The 20,092-nt window shown below is 38.8% G+C and overlaps 1 protein-coding gene across 1 annotated transcript in view; it reads left to right on the top strand.

Annotated features, from left to right (window-relative positions):
- Positions 1-20,092, top strand: part of LOC145785035 (phosphatidylinositol 3,4,5-trisphosphate-dependent Rac exchanger 2 protein-like) — a 38,860-nt gene that overhangs the window by 11,422 nt on the left and 7,346 nt on the right. Inside the window, exons 7-36 of the mRNA XM_082596739.1 lie at positions 1,614-1,756; positions 3,028-3,176; positions 3,960-4,106; positions 4,881-5,022; positions 5,521-5,621; positions 6,086-6,239; positions 6,877-7,025; positions 7,482-7,642; positions 8,005-8,106; positions 8,468-8,619; positions 9,206-9,341; positions 9,771-9,926; positions 10,055-10,185; positions 10,540-10,591; positions 10,837-10,962; positions 11,426-11,587; positions 11,816-11,932; positions 12,130-12,211; positions 12,766-12,967; positions 13,271-13,436; positions 14,016-14,127; positions 14,712-14,873; positions 15,324-15,416; positions 15,775-15,895; positions 16,361-16,434; positions 16,739-16,881; positions 17,485-17,600; positions 17,919-18,067; positions 18,479-18,594; positions 19,152-19,253. Coding sequence (XP_082452865.1) covers positions 1,614-1,756; positions 3,028-3,176; positions 3,960-4,106; positions 4,881-5,022; positions 5,521-5,621; positions 6,086-6,239; positions 6,877-7,025; positions 7,482-7,642; positions 8,005-8,106; positions 8,468-8,619; positions 9,206-9,341; positions 9,771-9,926; positions 10,055-10,185; positions 10,540-10,591; positions 10,837-10,962; positions 11,426-11,587; positions 11,816-11,932; positions 12,130-12,211; positions 12,766-12,967; positions 13,271-13,436; positions 14,016-14,127; positions 14,712-14,873; positions 15,324-15,416; positions 15,775-15,895; positions 16,361-16,434; positions 16,739-16,881; positions 17,485-17,600; positions 17,919-18,067; positions 18,479-18,594; positions 19,152-19,253 — 3,918 coding nt within the window. The remainder of the gene's footprint in view (positions 1-1,613; positions 1,757-3,027; positions 3,177-3,959; positions 4,107-4,880; positions 5,023-5,520; positions 5,622-6,085; positions 6,240-6,876; positions 7,026-7,481; positions 7,643-8,004; positions 8,107-8,467; positions 8,620-9,205; positions 9,342-9,770; positions 9,927-10,054; positions 10,186-10,539; positions 10,592-10,836; positions 10,963-11,425; positions 11,588-11,815; positions 11,933-12,129; positions 12,212-12,765; positions 12,968-13,270; positions 13,437-14,015; positions 14,128-14,711; positions 14,874-15,323; positions 15,417-15,774; positions 15,896-16,360; positions 16,435-16,738; positions 16,882-17,484; positions 17,601-17,918; positions 18,068-18,478; positions 18,595-19,151; positions 19,254-20,092) is intronic.

Here is a 20,092-nt window from a genome sequence, read left to right on the forward strand (position 1 = left end):
AATGTGACAAATTTGGCCGTATCTTTATAGGTAGCCATGCCCTCACCTATTTTTTTCTGATAAGCAAGTTGTGAAAACAGAGGATAAATGGTAACATGATGGTAATAATAATAATGCTTCATATAATTTGTTGTTGTACCAGCCACAACTAATAGGTCAACCATTTAAAAACGTGCAAATTAAATGTATTATTTTATGGCTATAATACCCAGACATATCCTCGTTCGTTATTCCAAACAAAAACGCATTTTTAAAGTTGATACGGCTGTATTAGGAACCGTAGCCTGGTCTACCAACAGCAGTCACAAAAATTTCAACTGTTTAACACTGTTTTAGTGCAGATTAGCAGATTACCACTTTTATATTTCCAAATGACGATATGCGTTGACAGCACTTCCTGCGGCAAAGGTCATACATACAAAGCCCTGCCGAATTTGTTAGGGTTGAAATGTTTATTGTGTAGGTCACATGTGGCATGACATTTTAGTGCAAAGTTTTGTCTCATTTTTTGTTTGCTTGCATTCTCGCAGTAACCAATATTGTATTTAAGATTGCATTGGCTTATATAGGATCGCATTTCTCACAATTGCTTTGTGTTTGATAGTTATGGAATCATATAGTTTGATATGTGCAAGTTTTTCTTATAGGGTGTATGTGGCTCAAAACGGGTAGAGAAAGCTGCACGATTTTCATTAGCAATTAAGTCAAATGTTGCTTCAGTTTTCAAAAAGACGTCTTTATCCTCATTAGGCTACTCTTGTTTGCACCTAATTCTAATTACAGGTAGCCTATTTGTTTTAATTTTTGTAACGATTCCATGAATTTTTTTAAACCATTTTCTTCTTTTCTTTTCTCTTGATAACCTTTTTATCAACAATGGGCGCTTTCTGATATGAAACAAATGGTTACTGACAACAGATTACCCCAATCGAACCATTCTTTCCAGCTGAGTTCCTGCCATAGGGCATTCAAAACACCACCTTTCCAGTGTTATATGGTTTAAAAGTTTAAACTGACGTACAGTAGGTTGCAAGATATTCCCCAGTTAATAAATCAGTCCTCTGTTATATTAGTTCAACGTCTGCAGACGTTGCGAGATAATATTTCAAACTTAATTTGTTACAACAATCTTTTTCTTGGTCATTTTTGGAATTTGTTTGCAAAACGAAACTTTGAACGCTTTCAAAGAGTACCAGGAAGTGGACTTGCCACAGCAAAGGCTGCATGCTACCTTATAAATAGCATTCGAAAGTTATTTATTCTCGTTGTCGCAATGCGGCGAGTGCACGTGTTACAAAATTGTAAAGATGGCCGCTTCTTTTAGGCTAGAAAATGCAAACACAAACTGAAAAGAAGATTTCAGCTAAAAAGTAACCTTTCTGAATCAAATACACCTGACACTGATAATTTGTAATGGAATTTCTACTGGTCAGACCCGAATTAACTTTACGCTTTCTTAAAGTCAAGGCCTAATTCGAAAAAACGCTACCCGATACTAGCCAACGCATTATGCGTTGTCGATATGGTTTACTCTGCCTGTGTTAGCTCATGTTTCCTGTTGTAACAGCAAGTACGATGACGATGTATAATATTAAATTTATTTGTTTTTGCAGGGGGCAAATTTAACTGACACTTGTACGAGGTTGATCAAGCAAGGGGCGCTGCTTAAAATATCAGCAGGAAACATTCAAGAAAGACAGTTCTTCATGTTTGACCATCTCCTTGTCTACGCAAAGAAACTCAACACTCTGCCAAGGTTTTTACCTTTTATTTTCGTTATCCTTGATCTTATTTCAAGACCTTCAACTTATTGTTGTTCAATTGCGACTCAAATAGCAAAATTCACGTGTGCAGACGTTGAATCAATGTAAAAATGACGAATTTTGTTGTTTGGGGGATGAACACACCACCTACAACAAACCAAATCATTCCTTTGTCTAGTCTAGTGATTCAACGTTTGAATCGTTCAACGTTTGAATTACTAGTAGTTTTAACGTTGATTCAACGTTGAAAGAAAACAGAGCTGTGTCATCTGGTATTTGATTTGTTTGGATAAGAATTACTAATATTATGTCACTTTAGATCAGCAAGTCTCTGTTTTTGCAGGCAGAGGTGGCCTTGCATGGCCAGCAGGGGTTTCCTTTTTTTTACTATATTGTTTTATGTAACGCTATCTGCTTGGTGAACGCATTTCAACTCCCTTGTGTTGATCTGTTGTTGTTTACATTAACGTCCTGTTAAACGATGGCATACAGTAGCAACGTTATTTTCATTCAAAAAGTGGCTTCCATTGTTTTAAAATAATAATGTTGGGTGGAACGTACAACTGTTGGAAACGAAAATATTTCGTTTCGATACAACTTTCGTGGAATCGCCTGAAAAAGCAATTTTGTTGTTTCTTTTTGTCACATCCAGGTTAATTTGCGGTGAATCAAGATTTTTCTTATCTACGATTTACCTATTCTTGTTATTATTTAGACTGCGGGGTGTTTAATACCAAAATATTTTAAAAGTAAGAAACATTTTGTTTAGACACACAGTTCGTTATCGTGATTTCGTATTGTTTCAAGCGAAATTTTTTACTGAAGAACTTCTTCGTCCAGTAGCAAGAAATCATTGTGTATAACGTAATTGAAAACAGTACAGTACCAATCGTACCATGTGCGTGAAATAAGTTTATTTGCCAAATCAGATTCTATAATAGTATTAAGCTTTCATCACAATAACGTACAATTCACAAAACATAGAGAAACGTTATGCTCAGTATTGAACATTTAAATTTGATTTGCTCGGATCAGCGAAAGATCGTTCGGCCATCCAGTCAGCTGTGACGACAGGGCCCGGTTAAGGGCTAGTGTTCATATGTGTTGAGTTAATTACTTTTTGTGACTGTATGGTCACATGTGTTACGGTTTTAATTTAGATTGACAAGATGGTATAAAGCGAAACAATTATGTTGTGTTTACAAAACAGCTGCTCAGGAAATTAAGCATCGAATTACCAAACTTCCTTCACTTTAACTAGCAGGCTTCAGGGTACAGCAGAAACAAAGACGGGCACAATTCAAAGAAAAAAAGTGAAAAGGAAAAAGTCTGCTATCGACCAAAAGAAGTGGCAATTCAAAGGCAGGATATCAACAGAACTGATGGAAATAGAAAACCTGGAAGATGGTGCATGTAAGTTGCTCTGAAGAGGTTATTTAATCTTCGTTAAAATTTCTATTTATGATCTTATGGCCGACGTGGCAACACCAGCTGGCTCGCACATTCCACTCATATAATAGATTCATCAAACTACCCAGCCAGCAAATCGGTGCATTCTGCATTGATTTAACACCTGCAGACCTTGAATCGATGTAAAAAAGGTTGATTTGCTGACTGGGATACGTTTATTGCCCTTGAGTTATTTTGTAGGATTTTGCATTGAAAGTATCCAAAATAGCATAATGTATTCTTTTAATCTTCTGAGATGTTGGTACATTTTCAGCCATGACTGGGTCCGCACTAGCCTACCTGGATTACAACAAAACTTTTTGCATTGCATTTGTTAAATGCATGTTTGTTACTTAATTCTCCAAATATCCTTTCAGAAGTGTTAGAAAAATTCAAATAGTTTTCATTTTCGTGGTACGAAACATATCGTGGCATCAGGAACACGAATATCGGATATGTGGGCGTTTGTCAAATTTTGGAAATTTAATATTGAACAGTTTTCTGAAATAAAAAAATAACAAAATATTAATGTGTACTTTGACTCTGTTCAAGTAAATAAATATTTTGAGTAAATTCCGTCAGACAGACCTACAGTAGAAGCTAAATCAGTCCTTTTTTGCATTTATGCAACGTCTACAGACATAAACTGACTCACTGTCTAGAAAGCACAAGATGTGCTCTGAATCTTTGTTTCCGTCAACTTTTGCGCAATAATGACGTAATCCACTCATAACATCACAATTGCAGCTGATTACCATTGTGGTGGGTACACCGTCACGCATGGATGGAAGGTATTGAATGCTGCCAAGAATAAGTGGTTTGTCCTACTGGCCAAAGATAAAGAAGAAAAAGAGGCTTGGCTGAATGAATTCATATCAGAACGTGAAAGAAGAAGTATGCACAATATTATGAAGACGTAATTATTATAAAAGACCTCCCTAAATAACATTTTCTGCTAATTTGATGTTGTGCCTTAAAGTTCAAAAAAAGGCAAGCTTTTGCTTGTATCGTTGTTCGCAATACGAAGGTTCTATTTTTATACTTCGGTCAGCACATTGTCTTCATGAAAGCAGGCTTGACACTTAAGTGGTATAACTGACATTGTGGTATAGTATGCCACAGTGAATTAATTTCAACTAGATATTAAGTGAGAATCAAGCAGCAAATTAGTAAAAAGAAATTCAACCATAAAATAGGCTACGTTTCCTTGAGCATCTTGGCTTGGGATGGTGCAGCGGATAAGGCACTAGCTTTACAGTCATGCAATCCTGGTTCGACTCCCGGCTTAAGCTGGTTGTTGAAAATCACCGCTCACCTCTACCCAGGGTGTAATAAATTGGGTGGGCGTAGTTGCTGAAGTAAAGGCGGCCGAGAGAAAGGAACTGGCCACCCTACTCTCGTTAGTGCCGAAGGCTTATCTTATAATGAGAACCTTATCTTCGTCATCCCCCGATGCTTGGATCAAGTATGGGACTCACCACTTGAGCATCAAAGTCTTTGTAATAGGACAAGCAATAAACATGTTCTGTATTACGTCTTTGCAATTTGCTCTATGACGGTTACTTGTTTTTCGTCGTATACATAAAACCTAACCGACGAAATGTTATCCATCATTCCGTTTTACTGAACTATTGAACTTTGTAAAAATGAATCTTTTTTTTCCAAAAGGCAAAGTGAACATTGACCAGCGTGACACCATTGACGTCATGCATAGCAGAGGCAAACGAATCTATTACAAAGCGACCCACCAGAAACTTATCAGGGATAGAAAGTCTAAAATGAGGCACTATCCTAAATCCGTCCTTGGAAAGTAAGTCATGCTATAAACCATAGGCTCTCAATATGTGTTCCCTACTTTACCCCTTGCAGACAATCTCAAAATAAATTTGCCTCCTCCATCTTTTCATTAATCAGGTTTTTGGCATTTGAAAGTCATGAAGTCTGTTTTTGTTCAAAATAATATTTACTCTTTTGATAGATCAAATTTACCCCTGAAGAGGGTTTGCAGGCCAGAGATAAATTTACTTACAGGGGAGGGTCTTTGCTATAAAGGCAATGGAAGTAAAGACTGAAACGTAAAGCTTGTGTGCTATGAGGAAGTCTGTTACTTACATTGACTGAATTCAAAAGCCTTGTAGTTGCATAGTGTTCTCTAATACTTTAACGTAGGAACGCTAAAAAAACGATACCAACTCCAAACGACTAAAAACGTTTTCGTCACCGCTGTGTGCAGCCAATTTCAATGACAACCTGCTGCTACTTGCGCCTGTTTAGGGATTAAATATGCTTGAAAATGTTTTTGTTTCAGCGAATTTGTCAATTGGCTGGTGGAAAGCAAAGAAGCCAAAAGCACCGACGAAGGAGTGCTGCTAGGCCAAGCGCTACTTGATTGTGGAATAATCCATCACGGTCAGTAATAGACTTCCTGTTATCAAATTACTGCTATTAGGTTTGATTGATTTGATGTAAAAATTAGTGCCACGTAATTGCCATTGGCTTGTGCGAATTTGGAAAGAATCAGGTATTTCAGCGTAAGAATGCAACCTTACTCTCTGTAGTGGGATATATAAAGGTCAACGGCAGGTTTTCAAGAACTGATTCATTAAACTTTTGACACCCTGATAGACTCAGTCAAAAGCTAATGTTTTGAAACTGCGAATTTGATACACGATTAATAATAATCACACATTTCTTATTAATCATTAAAAGCTTACTTTGTTTCAGCATAGACAACAAAACCCGCATTTTTACATTGATTCAACGTCTGCAGACGTTAAATCGATACAAAAATGACGGATTTTGTTGTCTGGGAAGTTCTTTAAAGTTTATATTGCAGATGCTTTTATTTCACGATTCCACTTTTATGTTTGCAGTCCAGGACAAACACCACTTCCGCAACGAGGCTGTCCATTATAGGTTCCGATATGACGATGGCACTTTCAAGCCAAGAGGGGAAAACCAAGACTTGATTGCCAAAGGGTTGAGGATATTTTGCCGTGTGCACTGCCTGTTCCAACCTATAGTGAGGTAATAAGAAAGGTTTATCCTGGTTTGACAATGGAATATTTTAATTCTTTCGTGTAAAGACTTTATAAGCGTTGACTGGAAAATGTGACAAAGTTAATAAAGACTTGTTACTCTGTCAACGGCAAGATCAAGGGACACTGGTTCAACTCTTTCCGCGTGCAGTTGAGAAGTTTGTTTTAAACGTAGTTCTGCACTTCATATTTTTTAATGGATGACACTCATAGTTAACTGGCACGGACGCTTCAGCTGCAAGCAAAATCTCCACATCGTCAGGCTTGTGGGCTGGTGCTGCGTCAATTGTTCATGAAATTATCGAGAAAAGACTTCAAAAGACGTTTTCTCGCTCCAACTAAACATTTCTTTTACCAAGCAATCAACTCCATAGATTATCTTCATCTGTATTCTTTAGTACCCTCACTGTGCATTTATCATTAACAATTATTTCATACGTGCGTTGAACAACTTGCAATCAGTTTTATCTTTGATCCATTTGACGTAGAGCCAGATTCTCCGTGAAAGCTTTAAGTCAACGAGTCAACAAGTCTACAAGATGCATCATAATGTATTCACTCCGTTATTTCATTTCATGACAAACTTTATTCGTGCTCACAATACTTGCAAAGGTCAATTTGTTCAGGGATAAAGAAAGGAACCTGCGCAGCTACAAGCTTGTCATTGAAGCGAAGAAGCTCATAGACTGGCTGCAAGACAATGGAGACGTACAAAGCAGAGAGGAGGCGGCGACCCTCGGTCAATCTTTGTGTGAAAACGGGGTCTTGCATCATGGTGCGTTTATCGATTTCAATTTTGTGTTGTCATAATGTATTATTTGTTGAATCAAATTATTATAACTTACCAGTGCTAAAAAGTTACTGTTCGCCCAGCTAACAAAATCCGTCTTTAATTGATTCAACGTCTACAGATGATGCATTAATGTCAAAAGAATGAGTTGTACAACATTTTGTTATGTTAGTAAAACATCGTCAAGCTTTGAGATTTAATAAAGAAATAGATTTATGCTACTGGTTAGCTTAGGCCTAGTAGGTCCAGTGTGTTTAGAAAAGCAGAAGTTCTTATTTTTTTGCTAAGTTGTGTTTGTAAACCAGTTTATAAAGTGAAGCATTTTAAAAATTAATCTTGTTTTCGTCTTTTGATGACTATTTTCCTCTTTACTTTACATTGTTGCAATTTGCCATGGTCCCATTGTGGATCGCTTCATTTTGCGGCTTTTGTGTTTTGCAGCTTTGGACAAGCAAGACTTCAAAGATGATAATTCTCTCTTCAAATTTTTCCCGGACGAAGAAATAGGAGAAATGAGTAAACTAAAAGATCTCATGAGGAAGTCCTCTGCCAAGCTAGACTTCAAATTTCAAGAAAGTTACAAAACAAAAACTCTTCTCTTGGTGAGACGTCTTGCACTTAAAAACATAGTTCTACTCCAACTAAAAATAAATATAAAGTAATTATTCTTAGCTCTCCGTTAGTCAATTGCCTCAACAAAGCAGCATGTCTTTGAAAGTAGTCGATTCAATCGTTTGAAACAGCAGCAGTACTTTTGTAGTTGGAATTCACTTTTATTTTGCGATAATATCATTATGTTGTGAGCCTGTCAAATTCTCCAACTAACTTTAAGTCAGCCAATCAGTCCTTTCTTCTATTGATTCAACGTCTTCAGACGATTTTCAATGTAAAAAGAATTGATTTACTTTGTGAGTTTTTGTTGACCCCGTTAGCTGCTCAATCCTCATAATATCTTACTTTCCAGCTGAATGTATCAGACAGTGAATCACTTGGCCTGGAGCTAAAGTACATCGAAGACAAATCTTCCGTTGTCATCACATCCATCATCAAGGGATCTCAGGCTCAGGTGGCTGTCTTGTTTCAAGATTGTAAAAAGAAATAGCTTCGCGCTACCTTTCGAGGGTTGAAATATTTTGTGTTGCGAAATTTACTAACAGTGATGCAGCCTGACGCCATAGGCTAATGGTTGTTTTTTTCAAAATAAAAAATAGCAAAAATCGGCCTTCTTAAGATTCACCACAAACTATGACAAACCTGGCCGTACCTGGATTGGCCATGTCGCAACTAAAATTTTTTATGATTTGATGACATCACATCGAAACAAGGGACAGCATTCTGTTATTCACCTGACTCTCTCAGCAACGTGTAGCATGCTGTGCACAGTATTCATAATCAGAGAGGTATAATTTTTACCATTCTGTGTTTAGATCCAAGGTTTCCAGCCTGGAATGACCGTAATCCAAATCAACAATGACCTCGCCACCAATTGCAGCTCACAAGACCAGCTAGACTATGTGATGAAATACAACTTAGAGAAATATAAACTCATGCACTTTGTTGTCAAGTGCGATGACGAAACGTACGGCAATGTCTATCTTTGAAACATGGTTTAGTTTTTACGTTAGTTTTACGTATTTTAGACCTACACACATGAAAATATGGAATACGCAAATATGAGTAGGTTTAAGGTTGTTCTCACAGTATGGTGTTTCATAGCAGTAAAATGCTGTTAGAATACATGAAAAAGATGTCAAGCCGCTGGGAGAGTGTTTAATTTTAACCCTTGAGTGTCCGTCATATTTAATGTGGTTGTCACCTAGTTAACAAGATCCTTTTTTTTTTCATTGACTCAATGTCTGCAGAAAGCTGGCAATTATATTTGTGTCGTAACATGTCAATCGTAATAGGTCGCTTAATTACGAAACAGTCTTTTAGTGGATCTCGTTTCTGCTGAGACGTATTTTTCTGAATAGAGTTATGTTTTGTTTTTCGTTAGATTTGTATTTTGTGAACCAGCCCTGAGTATCTATCATCTTGAGATCTTTTCTTGCCGAAATGCAACTAAATTTAAACTTAAGAGACAAGTTCAGTCATTGGGTGGTTGATGCCCTGTGCACACAAACAAAACTCCTTGTCAACACCACTGCACTGTTGTGTTTCAACAGACCCATATCAATACCTGTCACTAAGGACGGCATGGGATTCCAGATCCGGGGTTCGAATCCATGCGTCGTTCATGCTGTTGCTAAGGGAGGTATGGCGATGAATCACGGACTTGTTAAAGGTCACGCTATACTGAAAGTAAGTGAAAGCAGTGTCAATTGTTTCGTGCATCCCAATACAAGTTAAATTGCGAGGCTTGGTCTCCGTGCTCAGTCCAGCGCTTTCTGTTTTCCTATGACGAAATGTTGGTAATAATCTGGTGGTGTAGAGTTGAAGCGAATAATTTGCAAGTGAAAGGTTTCAAAATGCGATTGCGCCTGAACCCAAACTTGCCGAGGGTCGCCTTGGAGGTAATTCCATTCCGCCATTGCTCCCCACACGTGACTCTTACCGGATCCAAATGATAATGAAGAGATGATTCGATGAATTTATCATTTCAACTAATGCACTAAGCATTGCCAATGTGTGCAGCATTCAAAGTCTGATTGCTTTTCGGTACATATCGAGCTAACTTTGTTGAAGGTCTAGATTACAGATGCTTTCATAGCCGCTTCATATTGTTGCCAGGTTAATGGAAAGCTTGTCACTCAAAACTCTCATGATGATGTAGCAGCATCCATTCGTGAAGGATGCAAACTTCCTTCTCTTCCACTTCCTGAGAAAAAAGAAGATGAGAATAGAGAGAGATCACCTTCGCTCTCCTCGGAAGAGGACGGAAAAACAGTATGTCAACAATATCTTATTATCTTGCTGTTTCTCTGTAGGTAATAGACTTTTTGGACGGTTTCATTGGTAACAACTTTCCCTTTTGTCAGTCTTTCACTGATGATTGAATTCTTTCTCAATCTCAGGACAGCAATAGCTCCTTGTCCGCTCCTCCATCTAGAAGTGGAGTTAAAAAGTCGAGAAGTTTCAAGAGGCAAAAGCTCGCTATGCTGGTTGGGATCAACCACACCAGCCTGACACAAAAAGGAGAAAAACGGTAAAATAAACTTTGCATCCTTTGTAGGTTTTGTTAGTGCTCGAAGCATAGAATCTTTCCACTAGGCATTAACACTTTACATTGTGAACGTCATTTTTCTCTCAAACAGCATCTTTATCAATGGATTTAAAGGATTCTTGAACCGAGACTTGTAAGTAAAGGTGAGGTACTTCTGGAGTACAAAGCTCACCGTCTGCGTTATGTTTACTAACATATCGCCAGTTAAATACTGTATGAATACCTCATAACTTTCGGAAACATGTTGCGACGTCATCGCAAAGCCAATAATAGCTTCTGCTGATATGAGATATGCTTCGAATTCACACGCCTCTTAATCTTAGTGGTTTGTTGCAGTGAGTCAGAGGCAGGAACGGAACCCCCTAAAAACGAACCTCCTCAACTTCAGGTGATTCGATACCTTAGAACTTCATTTTTAAGTGTTTCATTTTATTGATACTGGGTAAACAATTCAAATGAACTAAAATTAGAACAGTAATTAAATCATTGCTATAAGTTGATTACTGTTTGGTTATGACATTTTTGTTTGCGTATGACTATTTCAACTGCTTCCATTCATAACCGTACTGGTTCCATTTTCTTGAAAGGAAATACAAATTTCCTTCAACTGATCCTATTTTGAAATATTTTCAGCTTTTGGTTGGAAACCGCCATTTGGAACGCACTTGTGTTTACAGTTACATCAATGTAAACGGTGTGAAAACTCATGTTGTAGAAAAGATGTCAGAAACTCCCTCCATTTTTGACTTAGCCGCTCAGGTGAGATTATCACCAAGCATAGAGACACGCAAGTTTAGTCGGTCATCGCTGCATCTTCCCATTTAGTTGATATTTTAAGCTTAATCTACTTGTTGCTATGTAAGATTTTGTAGCAAGTAAAATGGGCGATTGTAGGCTTAAAAGCGTTTGTTATGTTTGAAGACGAATGCAAATTAGCTGGAAAGCTGTGAAGTCGAGTTCAGTTTAAAACAGACTGTTTGATATTCAGTTCCCTGTCTTGCTTACTTTTAGTATAGCTTTGGTAGAGAGATAATTTTTGAATACCATAGACAGATAATTGTAGTTATCTTTTATTTTATGTGTTGTTTTTGAAATATGCAATTCAATTCTATCAAGTTACTATCAATTTTGTCTATGCTTACTTTTAGTTTAATGGGAAACCTGTAACATTGCGTCAACACAAATCGACGTTTACTGATCATTTTGTTAAAACAACCTTTAGCTTCTTGAAGTGCTTGTCGCTGAAGACGAGCGGGTATTGGCTGACGTGCAAGCCTTGGAGAACGTTGCTCCTTACATTGCTGACGTCAAGAGCGAGGTATTTGAGAGAAGAAGGAGCCTCAGATACGAGGTTATCAATGAAAGACTGGAATGCTACAAGAAAGTAAGGCCTAAAGCATCTTTTTTATTTTCTATAATAATTTTCATATTGGGTTTCAAAATGGGGCAATAAAACAGCGAACTCAATTTGCTGGAGGTTAAGTTTAAATTTATAAAACTTTTGGAAATTGTAACTTGGCAACAGTGGTTCTAGAAGGAAAATATTATCAATAACTTCCTTGGGCTTGAAAGCTTAGCTCATGAACTTATTTGTGTTAGCAATTCTTTCCAGTACAAACGCCATCTAGCTTCCTACATGTGGCCGTCATACAAAGAGGCAAAGGACCGTCCATCGAGCTTGACCGCGAAAGACTTTTGTCCCACAAATTGCCACGTCAACCTCATGACGGTTAGTAATGATTCTTATGACGTTTTAATGACGTAATAACTGATTATGCGAATGTTGCCACCATCCAGACGACGTCTGAAGACGTTAAATCAATGTAAAAATGATTCAGCTGCTGACTGGAAAAGCATAGGAGTTTCTAGACTTTGAGAAAGTGAAGTGTTAATTAAGAACTTGAGAAGTAAATATCTTCTTTTCAGGTAAGCCACGCAGCCGAGACGTACAACCTTAGAGGAATGGCACTCTCCGAGTCGAAGCGAGAAAGCCAACAGTTTGATGTCGGTGGGTGCTTCAACGGTTTCACCTTATTAACATTTTTGTTATGTTTGCGTCTAGTTTAGGCTACTGAGTTTCACGTCCTATCTTTTTTGTTCATTAATAGTAGGCGAGAGTTGGGAAAAAGTTGTTGTTTTTTCTTGCGAAAAGCAGAGAGTTTTTTTTTAGTACAACCTCATATTCCGTTGAGTTTGAAAATAAAAAGTGCACTTTAAGGAAAATATGCGTAGCCGAGTGGTGAGAGTCCCCTGAAAAGGCAATCGAAAGGGCGCCGGTTCGACACCGCTCGTGCATGCGGCTGTGGCTGTGGCAGGACACTTGAAGGCATGCCTGAAGGTGGACACGAAGATTGGCTTCCTTGCCTTCCCGTCCACTTAATCTAAATCTTCAACTACCGGTTGTAAGCCTGGATACGACAAACAAACATTGATTTTAAAATGTTTTTTGCACACTTTTAGACAGTATAACCTTGGAGAGAAGTAGTTATATAATACCACAAACAGACAACAAGAGATTGAATTACAGTTTTGGATGCTTTTTATGGTTGTTTTTGTTTGCAGCAAACATGGTGAACACAACTCACGCTACGACATGCTTGGCTGCACCCTCTTTCCGCAACCGTGGGAAGGAAGGTCACGGTCTGATGGCTGTATTACGTGGCGTGGAAGCAAGCACCGAACTCATGGACGCCATCCGACAACTCATGGTGGCGCTTGACCATGCCTTACTGGAGCTGAGACAAGGACAATGCCAGTTGATCAAGTATGTGAGGAAACGAAATCGATGTCATATGGAAGGTTTACATAAAAATAACGCAATTTTTTTGTGTGCGTTCTTGGTTCAAATTCTTGATTATTATTTCAAATAAGACTAGTTGCGGGATAATTACAAAAATTTACTTAGGAAACCTATTGGTCACTTCTAAAAGCAATGCGACATAGATAGTAGTAACATTTATAACGAATACAGAAAGCGTCGAAATTCTTTTAGTCAGCATCTCGCCCCTCAACCGTAAAGTCCGAAATTACATTTCACGCTGAAGTGTAACCGGAAGTTGTCTTTCAGGATTTTGAATTCCGGACTAAACTCAGACGGGAAACGAAATTCCTTCCAACCCACTCCAATGCACTCGTGTTCTTACCCGCTAAATGATGAGAGCGAAGATCTTCCCAGCACTCCAATGACTCCTCCCACCAGCTTTGCAATCTCCTCATCGCCAAATAGAAACCTGGTAAGACAACATCTTCATACGTCAAAAGCGTGGTGCGTGCTTGAAAACGTCAAAAGTTAGTTGCGTGGTGCGTGCTTACGTGCTCAGGCTACGCTTGTGTCTGGTTGAGAGTGAAGACAATTTGCTGAATTTTTGCGTAGAAACCTAGTTTGAGTGACAACCAGGTGGGGTTGATCAGAGTTGAACGTCAAGCCTCCATCAGCCTTATTTTGTCGTTGTCATTTTTGCACGTTAACCGTCGTATGTATCATACTATCATTACTATTGCAGCCTTGATTTAACTTAACTAGCTACTGGGCTCGTCAATTGCCATCATTTCAGTTTCTGTGCAGTATTTTCAAAGTTCTTGCAAGCTTATTATTATTTTATTAATTTAATATGACTTTGCACTTAATAAAAATTTATTTTAGGTGCAAAATAGCGCCGATAAAAAATCTCCATAATTGGCGATATTCAGCCAATTGTCGCAGTTCTTCTGAGCTGGTGTTCTGTGAGGCGTACTTTGCACTTAGCCTGCAATGAGCATCATAATTGATGAAAAAACTTGACTCTTTGTAATCCGTCTCGTTTTTGTCACAGAGGCCTAAAATTCCACCAACGCCTACCCCAGATGAGGACCCTCCCACCCCTCTCCTCACATCCACTGGTAGGATTCCAGACTGTGGGACATTAGAGAAGCGTTCTGGCCAAGGTAAAATGGTCACGTCATCACTTTCATACATTTGTTTTTAATACTAATTTATAAAATATTAAGCTAAAGTGCCGCTTTAAAGATAGACTTACTTTTTTTCACATTTTTCTTATTTTTTTCTATGAAGTTATAGCACCGTGAGTGTTGTCATCTGACTTTGAATTGGCCTTAAGCTTTTTGATTTTCCTGTTTTCAACTTTAGTAACGCAACAGACATGTCGCGTATTATCCTTTGCGTCAAAGACTTAACTTTTTGTCTGTCCTCCTGTGATCGTATTCAGAGTAGAAGGTGATCTAGACTCTAGAACATCTTCGCTTCCTCATCCCCACATTAACGTGCCACTTAGTTGAGTTAGCTTTATCTAACTAACTTCGCCTATGATTTGACTATGATCTGCTTCAAACTGTAGCAGCTTTTGAACAGTTTTTTTTTTTAATTGTCACATGCTGTTTTCCACATCAACGTACACTTGACCAAAACGTAAAGTACTAGTTACAACAAGAGCTTTACTAGAATGGAAACTCAATAGGATTATAAAATATTTTTTACATTATTGCTCCCTAACCGTTTTCATTACACGTAGAATCACCCGTAGGGGACCCTCACCACAGCAACGACAGCGGGCACGGTGGAGACGAGCCTCTTGCGCGTAGCACCCCCCAGCGTTCCACTCAAGGCAGGGGGAGTTCACGCAAGTCAGGCGACGAACAGTCGATCACAGGCAACGACTCCGAATGTGATTCAGGTAGTTTGTGGTGTTTATGCGCAGTTGTGCACTACGCAACTCTGCACACTTTCACCTTGATTTGACTATCAGTTCTCTGCAAAGAAAATTTTAATATGTTTTTTATTCATGTTTAGTGAATCGTGACTTGAAGTATGCCTCCTTATTTTAATGTTTTTTTCTTGAGTAAAAATAGCATTCTACAAAATGCCTGCTAACATTCTTCGACTAAGTCTGTATAAACTGCATCCAGTTTCAATAGTTATTGAAATATTTCGCCCCATGCAAAAGAATAGAGCGACAAGATCAAAATATCTATAGTGTTTGACGTTTTCGTATACAAATCTCACCCACTGTAGCTTACTACAGTGGCTGAAGTAAAGATATGAACTGCTGAAGTGCTGATGTTCAATTGCATTATACATTGTTTGTTGTCAAGATGGCTGAAATGTTGTTTTGTTGGACGTTTAGGTATCCATAGCAACCGGGGTTCAATGGTGGTTAGCGACAAACTGGTCTTCAGTTTCTCCAACTCAATCGACGCTGGCGGTGAAAGCAAGCCAGGTACCACGACAAGAGTTTTTCGTTTATGGCTTCTTAGAGAAACCATCTCCAGATGGCCATGATTTCATCGAACTTATGCTAAAGATATAACTGTTACTTTTATCGTGCAATTTTAGCTTGAAATGGTGATTTGAATTAAGTAAACCAAGAACTAAAACGTTTAAGTGAATGCACATTACACACCACTGTCAGAAACACTTCTTAAAACAACCTTTCTTGTCTAAGTATAAAGTTTCATTCAAGTCACTATTTGGATTTCTGCCAAATCGAATTTGTTACATTTTCTTTTGTAAAATGATCACAACAACAGCAAGTAGTAGACATTCAGCAACTCATGTCAGTCTGAATCCTTTCCCAGACGCCAGCGATCCGTCCCAACGGATGTCCGTTCTCTCCGTATCGAATTCCACTGACCAACTTAGCACAACCGCGGATGACCCGAAAGCAATAAAGTCATCGCTGTCTATGCCGTCCCTGTCGTAAGTGGATTGTCATCATTACTATATGTTTCAAATTCGACTGTATTTGCGTATTTTTCAATGGAGCGTTCTTTTTCGTGTTGTTTTATGTATGCAAAGAGAAGTATTGTAGTAATCGTATCGCGTTATTTCAATTTGAGAAAGTAGATAAAGGAGTTTGAGATTAAAATTGTTGTACTTTGTGTAAAGTTTTTTTTGTGCAATTCTCACAATGTAAAAAACACGTTTGATTTGCTATCTGAGTGTCACCTGCCTGTGCAATGAGCATTGTGCAATGCAGCGCGGCCAAAAATTAAAACCGCGTCCGCTTATCTCTTATGTAAGCTTTGAGTAAATTAAAAACAAACGCTCTCTTTCTTTGTTGAATGTTTATTTTTACAACGATGTTCATCGAATTTGATCAAACCAGTTGAAACGAATGATTGCATATGTATAAGTTACAACTCTTCTCGTCTGTATTTCCAGCCCCCCTCCACCAGTCTCCCCAGTTAAAATGAGGTCAAAGACAGCAAGACCAACATCGCGTGTTCGGTTCTCAGGTAAGTTAAGTCCAGCAGCTTACTAAATTACGACATCCAGCAAACACTACATTTTTTGCATCGCTCCAACGTTGCCATACGTTGAAACGATGTAAGATAAACAACTTGTATTTACTGAGCACTAACGCAAGATTCACGTAGTGATGTTTCTTTTATGTAATGGACTAAGAGTAGGATGCTGAATGAAAGGTTTTTGCCAGTGGTTAGGGCATTAGGCTTTGAGTTAACACTTAGACAAACACCGGTAGCTTCATCCTGTCAAATTGGTTATTTCCGACCACCTCACCTGGTTCATCACTTCCAGGCCGAGATCGGATATCTCTGATCAGCATGACCGAAAGCACGTGCTCATCTGAAGGCAGAGACAGCATCAATTTCTTCGATCTTGAATTGAGTTCTGACGCGTTGGACAAGCTACAAGGAATGATGGAGCATTTCTTTGGAAAGGTTAGTAAATCCTGCAGAGAAGGCAATCCTCACAAAATGTTCCCCTCGTTCTGAGGAATACTTTTGTGCGGACTACGTTCTTCATTGCTGTTGTAGCCTGTATCAAGAAGTTCTTTTTTTCCTTCACTTCGCCTGAAGTGCAGTAATATCAATGTGTGCCTTACTTGTCAATATGGCTACTACAATGGTGGGACTGTAGCTTACCAATTAAAAGGTGCTGAGGTTGATACCATCCGAATGCATAGGCCGCTATGCTTTCAAGTTCTCTTTAGTTTTCAGTCACTTGGCAGGTCTGCTACTTTTGTTCTTCCACACATCCCTATCTTCTGCTTTCCCCTTCGTTTTACTATTACTAATCCTTTTCACTAAAAAATATAACGTTTGTTTCTACACGTGCCTTTTAGTAATTCAGACAACAGGGACCCTCAATCCGTTCAGCTGTTGGATATATGAACAAACGGTTGAAAGTTTACACATCACAAGTGCAGATTCTATTTGAAACCAAGACTGATGCACCCATCAAGTCACCGTAGTCCTTTCTGTTACTTCTTGCAAATTTCATGTTTACCATTTTTCCGTCTTTAATTGCGATGTTTTGCCCAGATTCACAGCTTGGTCGATCTTGTCCAGTCTGAAACGGTCAAGACCGTATTCTCCAATACACAGGACACCACGCCAGACCGGAAGTACAACAAGATAATAGAGGGCTTGACTGCTTGGTATGTCTTGTTTGTGTTTTTTTGACTGTATCATGGCTTTTAGCTGTGAAGTATCGAAGTGTATGAAGCTTACATCACGTCGGGCATCTAGAAGAAAAGACAATATTCCATTGATTCTTTTGAATTAGATTATCGACAAAACCACTTTACGATGACGAAACTCCAATTCAAAAATGCTGTTTTATTAAATTTTCACTTAATCTTTCCCAATCAGAAAAATCAGTCATTTTTACATTGATTCAGCGTTTTCAGACGTTGAATCAATGTAAAATGATGAATTTTCTTGTCTTGGTCGTAACCCCGGCCATTAACTTCCAGCACAAGTGAAGACTCTGTCAAGTTGTCTCTTTCAACCTGCGGAGACACCGAACAATTTGCTGACATCATCAACACTCTGATTGAAGGTGTAGATCTGCATGTGAATGAAATCAGAACCCAGCTCGTTTTATCTGTCTTGTTGTACGAAGGTAAGCTCGTTAAAACTTAAGAGAATGTCTGTGATTAAACGTAGGAGTAACGTTGTAATAACAAAAAAAGGAATAATTTGTTTATTACGACCAAGACATATGAAATAGGATTGTGAAGTTTGGCTAAGTGAGGTTCGAATGAAACTACCAACACAGAAGGAAAAATGGCACAGGAGAAAAATAATTGGCAACATTTTGTTCAGACAACGCCTGTCTGGATATAGACAACCTATCACACGCATCTCGTTTACTTCATTCACTAATTGCTTTCAAAACCTTGTAATACGGCCATGTGGTAGCCCATAATGAAAGGTAGTGTTATTGAGAAATGGTCGTATTACTTACTGTTTCTCACTGATACCACCAGGCCAAGCTTAGTTAGCCATTTAATGTTCTTATCGCTATATTTAGATCCAAAGCTGGTGTCAAGAAGGGACAAAGTATTCAGTCAGTCTCTCATCACGGCCATTTCATCCTTCTCCACTCAGCTGCGTTGCGCGATAGCAGGGACCTTCAATAACATGAAGGTGGAACTTTAGTTTTTTAAAGGAGCTGAGCTACTTTCTTTACAAGGCAGTGAAAACATTTGTGTTGCCTGAACTAGGCACCGCAGCCTCATAGTTCCGTTTATGTGTCTTTTTTTGCCACTGTTTATCAAGAACTATACAAATCATTACTTGTACCGTTTTTGAAGTCTTTGATATGACCCGATCTGGAATCAAACCCAGACCTACCAGAGTCGAAGGCGATCACCACTCGACCATTGGGCTGGTCAGAAGGGAAAATAATAAACCTTTTTTTACTTATAATATGGTGTGATATTTAATACTCCAATGGTCACGTTGGTTTATTTTGAATGAAAAAACATCTGAAATTTGATTTTACTTTTGTAGTTTATCTGCAGTAGATTAAAAGTTTTAAAACTCCTGTTGTTAATTTTAAACTACATCTGTGCAGTATTGCAACTACCACATTTAGTGAGAGTATCTTAGTACCTTTTACCACACCCAACACTTTATCAATATTAGAAGTGATGTTTAAATGACGTTTCCCTTATTCCTAACCAAAATATCACCATCCTCAGCCGTACGGAGTGAGATCAGAGGAAGCCAGCAGGAAATGGTTAGAGCAATGCATGTCCATCGGAGTCTGCATCATGTTCCAGACAATGCTCAACCCTAATGAGGTGCACCATCCATGTATTCGATTGGTTTAATTTACTTAGAAAGTGGTGGTTCTGATTGTATGTTCGTGGCGGTGTATCCTAATGTAGCTGTTGCATTGGTCCATGCCGTGACGCGACAATTTATCGAAAGACAATTTATCGAACGACAGTTCATCGAACGACAGTTTATCGAACGACAGTTCATCGAACGACAGTTTATCGAAAGACAGTTCATCGAACGACAATTCATCGAAACGACAGTTTATCGAAACGACAGTTCATCGAAACGACAGTTCATCGAACGACAGTTTATCGAAACGACAGTTCATCGAACGACAATTCATCGAAGGGGCTAGAGGCTAGGGGTTAGGGTTAGAATTAGGGGTTGGGGGTTAAGGGTTAGGAGTAGGGGTTATGTTTGGGGGTTAGGGTTAGGGGTTAAGGGGTTGGAGGTTAGGGGTTGGGTTAGGGTTAGGGGTTGGGGATTAAGGGGTAGGGTTAGAAGTTAGGGGTTAGTGGTTAGGGGTTAGGGTTAGGTTTTAGGTTAGGGGTTAGGTTTTCGATTAACTGTCGTTCCAGGCCCGTAGCCAGCCGGGGGCCAGGGCGGGCCTCGCCCCCTGAAAAAAATTTCGCCCCCCCTGGCAAAATCCCAACATTCAAGAGCAACAGCTACAATTATAATGATTTTGCCCATTTAAATTTTTTCAGCCCCCCCTAAAAAAAGTTGGCCCCCCCTTGCTTTGCGGTCTGGCTACGGCCCTGTGTCGTTCGATAAATTGTCGTTCGATAAACTGTCGTTCGATAAACTGTCGTTTCGATAAACTGTCGTAGTACCGGTCCATGCGAAGTAATGCAAATAT

Source organism: Aplidium turbinatum, chromosome 16 (genome assembly GCF_918807975.1).
Source record: "Aplidium turbinatum chromosome 16, kaAplTurb1.1, whole genome shotgun sequence".
Lineage (NCBI taxonomy): Eukaryota > Metazoa > Chordata > Ascidiacea > Aplousobranchia > Polyclinidae > Aplidium > Aplidium turbinatum.